Source organism: Humulus lupulus, chromosome 2 (assembly GCF_963169125.1).
Source record: "Humulus lupulus chromosome 2, drHumLupu1.1, whole genome shotgun sequence".
NCBI classification, from domain to species: Eukaryota; Viridiplantae; Streptophyta; class Magnoliopsida; order Rosales; family Cannabaceae; genus Humulus; species Humulus lupulus.
This window is the reverse complement of record NC_084794.1, coordinates 185,750,643-185,761,953: the sequence shown is the minus strand read 5'-3', so window position 1 is coordinate 185,761,953 and position 11,311 is coordinate 185,750,643. Positions and strand designations below refer to the sequence as shown.

Sequence of the window (11,311 nt, the reverse complement as noted above, 5' to 3'; positions counted from 1 at the left end):
AAAAATAACTGAAGTTAAAGAATTGGACTTAATTGACACAATGTTACAAACTTAAGGAATTAATTGCTAAATTTAAAAACTCAAGGACCAAAATGAGAATCATGTATAACTTAAGGGGGATTACTACTAAAAACCCTTTTAAATATTCTTTTGAGATTTTTATGTTAAATTAATAGTTGACAGAAAACCCCTCAACAAATTCAATGATAGCTTACTCAAATTTTTTAATAATAATATTGTGTTACACTCACCTCCTGTATATAATTTCTCGGCAGTTGAAATATTAAAAAACACAACACACCACACCAAGTTCAATTATAGTGATTTTTTATTTTATTTTTTATGAATAATTTGACGCACTACTTTAAAATTAAATCGGTAAAATTGTACTTCTACTTCATAAGGTGATATCAGAAAGAGACCGTAACTTTATTGTTATCGAACCCACCCTACCAATTTGTGGTTGTGGAGAGGAACATTCAATATTAATCAAAGGTACAAATAAGTCAGCTCCACATGACGTTCCCTGCAGCGAGATCGTATCGACCATCGACTATCGACCTACGTCACATGACATGAGCACACCGTCATTAACTCAGAGTCAACAACTTGTTATGACGTTATTAGCCAAATCAAAAAAACCTCAATTTTCCAGCACCGCCACATCCTTATTCCCGCAAAGGGCACTCACTTTGGTTGCTTCAATAATAAAGCATCATTACATCACAAACATCCAATACTAGTTTTTATTACAATAATTTCTTGTTCTTTTCTTTTTTCAAAAAATAAGCCTACTTAGTAGATCTAGTTATGTGATTGCAATTTTTTTATCTGGAGATTGTGACGTGACTATAAAACTTTTAACACCATTCAAAACCTGTAAACTTGATAAAGTAAAAATGTGCTATAGCTAAGACTCATAAGAGCACTCTCAATAAATGATCTACTCCATCTTTTAAAATACCTCCTCAAAACATACATTTTTCTATTTTACCTCTAAATTTTACATTATACCATACATCAGCTTCTCTATATATTTCTCTACATCATTTAAATAATATATATTTAAACATATTTTATTAATTAAAATAAAATAAAATAATTAAAAAATAAATAAATAAAGATATGTATACTAAATGAGAGAGAGAAAGCTTATAAAGAAAAATAATAATATTAAAATATTATATAAAAGATATGTAAGTATTATGTAAATATAGATATAGATTAATTAAAATTTGTGCATTGCTATTATAAATATATGTATAAAGGAACTGATGGAAAATATTTTTGTAAGTTTTAGCTAAATATTATAAAGAAAGTATATTACAAAATACACCACCAAAACATATTTTTTTTATAATTTACCTCAAACTTTTACATTATATCATACATCAACTTCTCTAATTTTTCTCTACATCATTTAAATATTATATTTTTTAAAAATATTTTATTCATTTTAAGAAATAAAATAATTAAATATAATAGTATCACACTCGTATATATTCAAAAATTTATAAAAAAATAATTAAATATAATAATATCACACTTGTATATATTCAAAAATTTATAAAAAAAATAATAAAATATTTATAGCTTGATGTATAATGTTTCACTACATATAAATAAATATTATTCATTTAGGTAAAAAAATATAACTTTACATCATAAAGAATTAGAGATTTTAAATATTATAATGAATTAGACATTTTAACTCCTTCATTAATGCTACAATGGAAATAATGAATTTCATTCATGCTTTGGTGTTCATTGCAGTGTTTAGCATAACCCGTCTCCTGATTGTCAAAATCTGAAGTTGATGATTGGACTGTCCTTGTGGAGCTCTCTTACGTCCTAGAACATCGTTCTTCATCATCAGAATAAGAAATGGAATCAGAATCTGATTCAAGTGGGGATAACCCTTCACTTTCAAAACCATCACCATCCATTCTGGAGAGATTAGATTCCATGGAATTAGCTTCCATTTCTATTAGATTTAGACCTGTGGAAAAGCAATCATTCTTTTCTTTTCCAAATTCGTTAGGCTTCTCTGTGTCTTTTCTTGGACCGTCCAAAACTGAAATAGGATTCCTATCATTTGGATCACCATAAAGTGCAATGTGCCTGTAATATAGCTCCAGTTCCTTCTCTCCAATGGCAATGAATCGTCGCACGGACTCAAGTGATTGCTCATACTTGGACCTTTCCAAAGCCTGTCAACACAACACACGTCAAGTTTCTTTATTTTACAAAAAAAAAGCAATCATTATCAAGCACACCCCAATCAAAGAAATACGATTACTTTTTGAGATTCTTTTCGTATTGTTTTTTGGAGGATCCCATTAATGAAAAGGAAAGAATACAAAAAAGTGACAAAGTTAAGATATCATCTATAGTAAATTTAATTTGAACCAGTTTTGAGCAACATATCATTTCTCTTGTGCAGGAAAATTCGTTACAACATCTACACCTCAAATCGTACAAGCTTCAGTTCGGAATATAAAACATGCTTCTCTAGTACTAGTAGGCCTTCACAAAGAAAATGCTCTTAACAAGAACAATGACAGCATACAGTAAGAAAAAAAACTGGACTATTTTACTTTTTTGTTTACTTTTGTATTTAGCTTCACTTTGGGAATAAGCGGCAAAGGAATTTAAAGACTTCCACTTTCTTTAATTATTCTTGATTGGAATTACACTTTGTTTAGTAGTGTTTAGTTTTTTTCCTGTGTTTCTTTTGTTATCTAGGAAAACAGCATTTTCTTTTGTTTCAGTTTGTTTTTTCTGCTTTTCTTTCTCTGGGAATCTTTACTGAAATTTGTTCTCTTCATTATTGTCAAAAAGACTAAAAGAGACAACGTGAGGGATTGAGAGCATTATCAGAAAAGATTTAGTTATTTCAGAAAATCCCTAAGGATATGTCTCTAGATGAAGGCAACACATTTGAACATTTTGCATCAACATTGCAAGCAAAGAAACTAACCTAATAGAATAATGAAGGTTCTGAGTGATAAATGCAATAATTAGTTGTAAGCAAGCCATTATTTAGTTAATTGAATTTTTTTCTCTAAAATTGGAATTTGAGTTGACTTACCCGCTTCTTGGACAGTGTATCTATAGGCAACATAACCTCCGGCTGCACATAGTCCTTTCCTCGATAAAATATTATGGTGTCATTTCCAATTATCTGAATTGGAATCCCACCACTCAATCTGGCAATTTCTTGTGCATACTCGTGTACTTGGCCAGGCTTAGAGGAATTGCAGATGACCTTTACAGTTTCATGTTTTTTCCAATGCATATGCATATTAAGAATAACACCTCCAAAAATGCCTCTTCTCCCAATGGGCACATAATTAGACCTTTTTTGGGCCATTTTCTTCATAAAAAAACGTTCCTCTCCTGTCAAGGTGATTGGTTCAACAACAGGACCTTGGACTTTTGGAACCTCATATCGCTCAAGTCTTTCAATCAACAAAGTTTCCTTAATTTTAGCCTGAGAAAAGAATAGCACAACCAATATCACAAAAACTCTCCATAAAACGAATATTTGCATTTCTCAAAGAAGAAAATATATTTATATGGTTCTATTAACTCAGAACAGGAGTAACGAGAGTGTGTTCAATCTAAGCAATGTCTTTTTTCGGAAACACAATTTCAAGGATATACTGCAAATGCATTCTGATACAGTGAGAACAGAATTTTTCCGTGGAACAAATCAAGTCGATTTTATAGCTTCTTGAATAATCCAATTAGGTAAAAGAGTCACTTGCCAACCCCCCCACCCCACCCCAAATGTCCCCTCAGTTTTCTCTCAAGAAGGTGAATTAGTCATACCTTTGTTGATAAGGTGAATCAGTCCTATCATACCCAAATCAATGATAGTAAGGGCCAGAAGAAACAGAAGGAAAAGAAATTGATGGCTGATATTATTTACACTTGAAAGATCCAATCTTCTCATAGATGTGTAATTCTGCACACGTGCAATCAGGTCACCATATTTCATGCCAATTTTCCTTCAAAACACATTTTCCAAGTAACTTTACCCACATTTTAGTGAGGCACGTAACTCACTATAAAGGTAATGTTTTTCAGCTCACAAAAGTATACCTAATGTTAGCCACTCTATTTCCAGGTTAAAAATACACCCACATTTTAGTGTTGTAGAGAAATATTTGAATTTTTTCAATCAGCTATTTTCATAGTGAGGCAACGTAACTCGCTATAAAGGTAATGTTTTTCAGCTCACAAAAGTATACCTAATGTTAGCCACTTTATTTCCAGGTTAAATATTTTATTACTCATTCCAATATAAACATCATCAAGCAGATATTTAAGATATCAAGCAACTTTTTTCATCCTTGTGCTGTTATAGTACTAATTAGCAAAACATACACGTTAGGTTAATTAAATGGAAACACAGTAAAGATCAAATCGCAGACTTACAAAGAGAAATGCATCAAATATTAGTTAAGGAACACAATACATAGATAGGTGGCTGAGCTAATTAAAACATTATACAAGCCACTGTAAATTTTAGAACCTGTAAGCCAAACCAGTCAACTAACAAACTACAAGTCAATTTTCATTTGCAGTGTACAGAAATTCATGTATTTCAAAGTGGACACTTCAAAACTAACTCACAATGAAGCATGACACAATTGCCATCGAAAATTTGTGACCAAAACTTGTAGGTAATGAATGCCTTTAGAACTTTCACATGTGAACAATGAACATTCCATGAAACAATCACAACTATCATACTTCAAGAACGAAACTATTAGAAATTTTTTACAAAATTTACCCACAGTTATATCTCTAAGTGACAAAGTCAAAATTGACAGAATAGGTACAATCTAACACGGTAACACCTAAATCCCCTCTAATAAAACTCTGTTTGAGTGTTCTGGGGAATTATTAACTAAAATCCTCTAGGTGAATTTATTAATCTGATGCAAAACATAATCAGATTACAAGATATAAGCTCAATAACTTGGGTGGGTGATCAGTTGGTGTGGGGTTCAAGCCCCCTTAAATGGAACTTATTCCAACCCACCATTCCTGACTATTAATAAACAACTTAAATGACAGCTCTAGCCCACCATTTCTAACTACCAATCTAATGGCTCCCTACTCAAATAAACAAAGGGATACTAACATAAATTCCCCTGAACCAGTTAAATAAAAGCAAACCTAACTAGTTGGTCAACATCAGTTGCAAGATTTTGTTTTAAGAAGTCAAGGAAAAATGAATAATTATTACATATTTGAAAGCATGTATCTCACAATTTTCAAAAATGACTCTTTGTAGCATGCTCATCTGCTCCATCATTTCATTTCTTTTTTCGTTCTTTCAATAAAACTATTAACAAAGGCCAAGTGGATGTTGTGCAGCTCCAGTTCAAAGACACCATGACAATACCATGAAGCAGTGAATCATTTAAAGAAAATATGGGCATTTCTGATATTTTTGTGCTATTTATGTTCCTATAGGAATATTAAACTCTTTTCTATTTGTGAGTTTTGGGAAGTACTTTTAAGTACACAACGACCTCATGACATACAATTATACATGGGAAAATACTTCCTTTTAACACTTACAGTTTTAATGAATTTTCTCTTATTTTCTTCTATGTTGCATCATGAACTCAACTCAAGCTTTATCTAGAGAATATGACATTGTTATTTTATGTATAAAAACTTTAATCATGGTATCGCCTCATATAAGAAAAAGCTCCCTAACATTTCTAAGTTTTTCTAGAAGCAAAAGCCTGCGTCAAACTCTATTGAGAAATAATAGTAAAACATTTAGGCTTTGGATGTCATCCTACAGTATTAAGATTTCTTAATGTGAAGTCATTTATACAAAAAAAACTAAGCAGTCAAGGCTATATCTAACCAGTACAGATTTAGAAAGCCAAAAATGGACTAAAAAAATGAAAAAAAATGATTCCTCCTCCATTAAGACATTAATGGAAACATTTGAAAAACAGAATTTAAATCACTTACAACTACCACAAATAGCTAGCTATTTTATATCAATTTAGTGGCAGTTCCAGCTAAAAAAAAAAGTAACACAGACATACAGTAACACTAACAAGCAAAAAGGATGCCTCCTTGAGTGTCTATGAAGCACATAACATATGCCTAGAAACTAGAAAGATAAGAAGGCAACCTGTGTTGATTCCAGTTGATATGAAAATTCACATTGCCATAGGGCTATGAGCTAGAAGGATGAACCAATGAGAGAACCTCAACAAATAATAATTGTGGTATGTTTTGTGTCGTATTGTATTATATAGTATTATATTGGATTGTATGTTTGGTATTTACTTGTATTAAAATGTTATATATTTATATGTAAATATAAATCAGTACAAAACATAATATTATATAAAAATATGCTATACAAAACAATACAATTCATATAATACGGGTATCAAACGCACCCTTGAATTGTTAGTTATCACAAACATACAACAGACCTTAAGATCAGAAACTACAAAACACCAACTAGATAAATAATATTGGCTACACTGATCCTAGAATCAATTGTTTAATCCATACAACAAAATGGAATGATATTCTAAAAACACTTTTAGAACATAAAAATCCAAGGAATCACAACAAAACAGTGATCAATTGAATGGGAGCTCACTGTTTCCAATCTACTAAATCAATATTCACTGTAATTAATCTCTCCCCAAAATCAGTTTAAGTTATATAAAACATTACATTATTGATATGTACTAAAAGAATTTAAGCTCACCTTCTCAAGCTTGTACTTGATCCTCTCTTCGGCATTGGCGAACTTCTGATTTTTCTTACCCTTCACGCCAAGCCTACGAGGGTCTCTTTTATTAGCCGATTTTCTCACCTGTTTTTCTCGCTTTCTTTGCAGCTTCAACTTCTTCTTCGTCTTCCATTTTTCCTTCTTCGGAGGCTCCACTTCGTGCGTTTCGAACTTGAGTTTCCCTTGCGATATGACAAGATTCACAGAACCGTGGCTCAAGTTTCTGAAAACCCACACAGGGCTTGGAAGGCTGGGATTAAACAAATGTTTGGCTGGACAAAAAATTGAATCTTGCGTCGGAAAAACCGGCCTGTGAGATAGAACAAAATTGCCGGGAAAAAGGGTAAGAATACAATAGAAAGCTCCGGTAAAGTCAGTGCTTTCGGGTGGAAAAAAGCCTCACTCGCCGAAAATGGAAAATGGGTTTAACAGGTTTAGCGTAAAAGTGGACAAATAAGTGTTTGGATGGTGGGAAAATTGATTCATACGCTTGGAAGAAGAAGAAAGCAAATATAATACTGAAAAAAAAAATTAGAAAGAGAAAGAGAGTCTACCTGATATGGAGGGGGTTGTGAATTAAGGTCTTGAAGATGGAGGAATAAGCTCTACAGAACCTACGAGACCAAACCTTTGCCATTGTCTGGGAAAATTTTCCAGTGCGAGAAACAAAAGAGTTTATGAAATATGTGTGTAGATTCAAACTTTGCCCCCTTATAAATTAGAAACTACATAAATGCCCCAACCTTACCAAGAATTTAGTTTTGAAAAAAGAAAAAAATATTATCTTACTTTTTAAAATTGAAATTTGATCAAAATATTTTAGATAAATAACACTTGGGATCCTTAATCTTTATCAAGTATATCACTTAGGTCCTCAATTTTTTTTTAGCAATTAAATCTTCAACAATTACTTTTTGGCTCATAAGTTCACAATGTCATATATTATTAAATAAATTCTAAAAGTTAAGGGCAACTTGGGAATTAAGCATTTTTTTACACCAATTTTAATTGAACTATTTCTTTTTAAATAAATTATAAAAGTTAAGGGTAATTTGGGAATTAAGCATTTTTTTACACCAATTTTAATTGATTATCTATTATCAAATGTATTATTTTGATCAATTGACATAAATATTTTCATTAAATAATAACAAATAAAAAAATTCTATTATACCTCTAAAATATTTAATATATACATGATTTATTCTCACTACATATCATTCTATTTAAACTCATCATAAATGGTTAAAAAAAAATTCACACACATTCTAAATACAAAATTATATAGTAAATAATTTTACTTTTTCTTCACACCATTGAATTAAAAATTAAAATAAATTTTACGCTATTAAGGAAATAATAATATTCTTTTCAAAAATAAAATACATAAATAATTTAAAATTAAATATATATATTTATTTCACTAGAATTAAAATTATTAGTAAAATCAAAATATTCAATTTTCATGCTTCTAAAATTTAAAATATGTATTTTTGTTTCATTAACAATTAATAATAATAAACTAATTAATATATAAGTGTATATTAAATATGTTAGAAAAATAATAGATTTGTTTTCTTTATTTCTTAGTATTTGATTATGATATTTAGGTTAATTTACCAAAATAATATAGTAATAATTAATTAATTAAAATGTTGTAAAGAGAAGAAAAAAATAGGGGCTATATTATTTTTATTTTGTTAAAATCTTATTTAACTTTTAGGGTTTATTTATAGAATATGACATTGGGGACTTATATGAGCCAAAAATCAATAGTTGGGATCTAATTGCTACAAACAAAAAAAAAAGATTGGGGACCTAAGTGATATACTTATAAAGTTTAGGGATCTCATATGTTATTTACTCAAATATTTTACAACAAACCCAAAATAGCTTTGGTTTATATGAATTAATGAATTGAAAAAATGGTATTATATTGTAGATAGATAAATAAAAAGTAATTAGTGTAATAGACCCTTTTATGGTATCACTTTGTAAAGTTATTTTTTCCCATATTTTTATTGCAAAATACTTTCCAAACAAGATGTCAAAGAGTGGGGGTGTCTAGTTCAAAAATTATCAAAACGACACGAAGAAGATATCACCAAATTCTCCATTTCTCTTTCCTCCATTTTAAAAGTCATGTTTTGGTATTTGCTCCATTTTGCTTGATGGAACATTATTTAAATAACTAAAGTGTCATCAAATTAAGAAATAACTACAATTTAAAAGTAATTGACGAGACATAGATATTAAAAGTTGAGTGCCACAAAAGAAAAACAAAAAGAAGAGAAAAGTGTTACTCTCTTGGAGTTATCTCGATTGTTGTTTGCTTGGTTGATCATTGGAACTGGAGTTATCCTAATTGTTGATTGGCTCGTTGATCCTTTTGGGGTTGAATCAGGCAGATGCATTGGTGAGGCTGGAACTCGGAATCAAGGTTGAACAATAGCAGGGATCGTCATGAAAGTAATCACTCATCAGTGACTCCATCTGCTTCTTCATTGTGACACTCCCCTTCGTAAATGTTTCATTCTTCCTTTCTAGAGCCCGAGTCCGCTCAGACAGGGCCGGCCCTGAAAAAAAGTGGGCCTAAGACGGTTTTAATAAATTTGAAAAAAATGGGCCCTTTTGTATATGTAATTTTTTAAAGTAATTTTAAATAAAATTAAACTAATATTTAGTAATATAAATACATTCCAATTTTTTGGCCCTGGGTAGGGGTGGGCCCTAGGCACGGGCCTAGCCCGCCTATGCCCAGGGCCGGCCCTGCGCTCAGACATCTCCTGCATTTGTGGTGCTAGCATGGCGAGTTATTAATTGACATTGGGTTGATCATTGAGGACAAACTCTCCCTTTTCCACATTTCCTGCCATTGGAAGTATGATGCTATTAAATCACTTTGCTCGATGTTAGTTTGTCAGGCCCCACGTTGGGTGCCAAATTATAGAAGCTAAAATTTAGAATCAATTGAGGTTGAACATTTACAACCTATAGAACAAAGAAAAAGAGTAACACAAATCTTTGAATATCGGGGTGGTGTCGGCAGGCTCTTCGACAATCAAGTCAATATGTTTGTAATGAAAGATGAAGAAATGAAAGGTAATAAATAAAATTACTCCCTATCATGGTAACTAAGTGTTGGTTATACACTGATTCTAGTCACCGAAGTTGAGTGAAATAATAGTAAAAATGAGAAAATGAGAATATTTTGAGATCCACACCAAGATCTTCTAAGTCAATCATCAACACATAAGGACGTGTGTGGACATGGATATAGATGAAAAAATTTAGACTCCCTTAATATACTCAATACATGATATCAAAAGAGGTTTGGAAAAGAGACTTGAGAGGGAAACAAAAAATTTCAGGTTTTCTTAAAACTGATCAAAAAAAATTTGTTCTTTTTTCATTATATAATTTAAACTTTATAAATCTAAAATTAATCTAATAAACTTAGACTCAATCAAGAACTAATTTAGTTTTTTAAAATTCAAATTATTTAATAAATATTTTAATAAATTAAAATAATTATTTAAGAGATAATTCAAATTCTTAACGATTAAAAATTGAATTGAACAATCAGGATTATAACATGTTTCACATGCCAGTCACTATGAAGCTCATTGTTGGGTTTGTAGCACACATGTGTCTCTCTAATTTTATCTTTTTTATTTATTCAAATAATAAGACAATATATTTATGCATTAAAATAATATAATATTTCACAAATGCATAATTATCATTTACTTCAAAATTAACTTTATCTTATAATTTAAATAATTTATTATCATGTAATAAATTAATATTTTTCTCTCTCATTATTAATTAACACAACTAATATATAATTTTCAAATAAAACATATTAGTTTATTTGATTAAATAATTTATACATAATTATTACTTAGCATTGGAAAATTAACTCATTGACAATTAAGTCATTTTCTACTTTTAATTTGTCAATTATATCCACACCCTTGACAGTGTGGTATTAAGGTAACTTAGGGATCATGGACTTATAATACTACTGTAACGCCCTACTAATCTAGGGTTGTTACACTGTGTGTTTAAAATTATGTTTAACTCGTTAAGCAAGTCATTTGGACTCAAAAGTGTAATTAAAATTAAACAATGGTTTAGGTACTAAAAAGTTTGCTCAATAAACTCAAACTTCACATTTAAAAGGGTTTGACTAAACATATGGGATCCCAAAGTTTTTAAATCAATGATACAAATTTATCATAATTACAGAATTAGCCGACCTAAGCGAAAAAATCGAGTTAATATTCCATGTTCCTCAAAGGTATCTCGACTGTGGTGGTTGAGCAAGCCGAGTATGTACGTGCAACCCCTAGAGCTCTCCAGCTCATGGTTGGTTAGTTATCCTTTGCCCTTACTTGCACCACAAAGCACCCGTGAGCCAAGGCTCAGCAAGAAAACTAAATCGAGTAAAGAAGATGTTTAGATAAGCATTCCTATCAAATACATGCTTTATAAATCATAACCATATACGTGAATAAT

The 11,311-nt window shown here is 30.6% G+C and overlaps 1 protein-coding gene across 1 annotated transcript; it reads right to left on the bottom strand.

The window, feature by feature from the left end:
* Positions 1-1,775: 1,775 nt before the first annotated feature.
* Positions 1,776-7,488, bottom strand: LOC133818793 (CRM-domain containing factor CFM9, mitochondrial). The gene is made up of 4 exons (XM_062251853.1): positions 7,345-7,488; positions 6,767-7,100; positions 3,092-3,493; positions 1,776-2,210 (listed from the first exon to the last, which is right to left on the bottom strand). Exons 1-4 carry the CDS (start codon positions 7,425-7,427, stop codon positions 1,845-1,847), a joined length of 1,185 nt encoding a protein of 394 aa, XP_062107837.1. The 5' UTR covers positions 7,428-7,488; the 3' UTR covers positions 1,776-1,844.
* Positions 7,489-11,311: the final 3,823 nt, after the last annotated feature.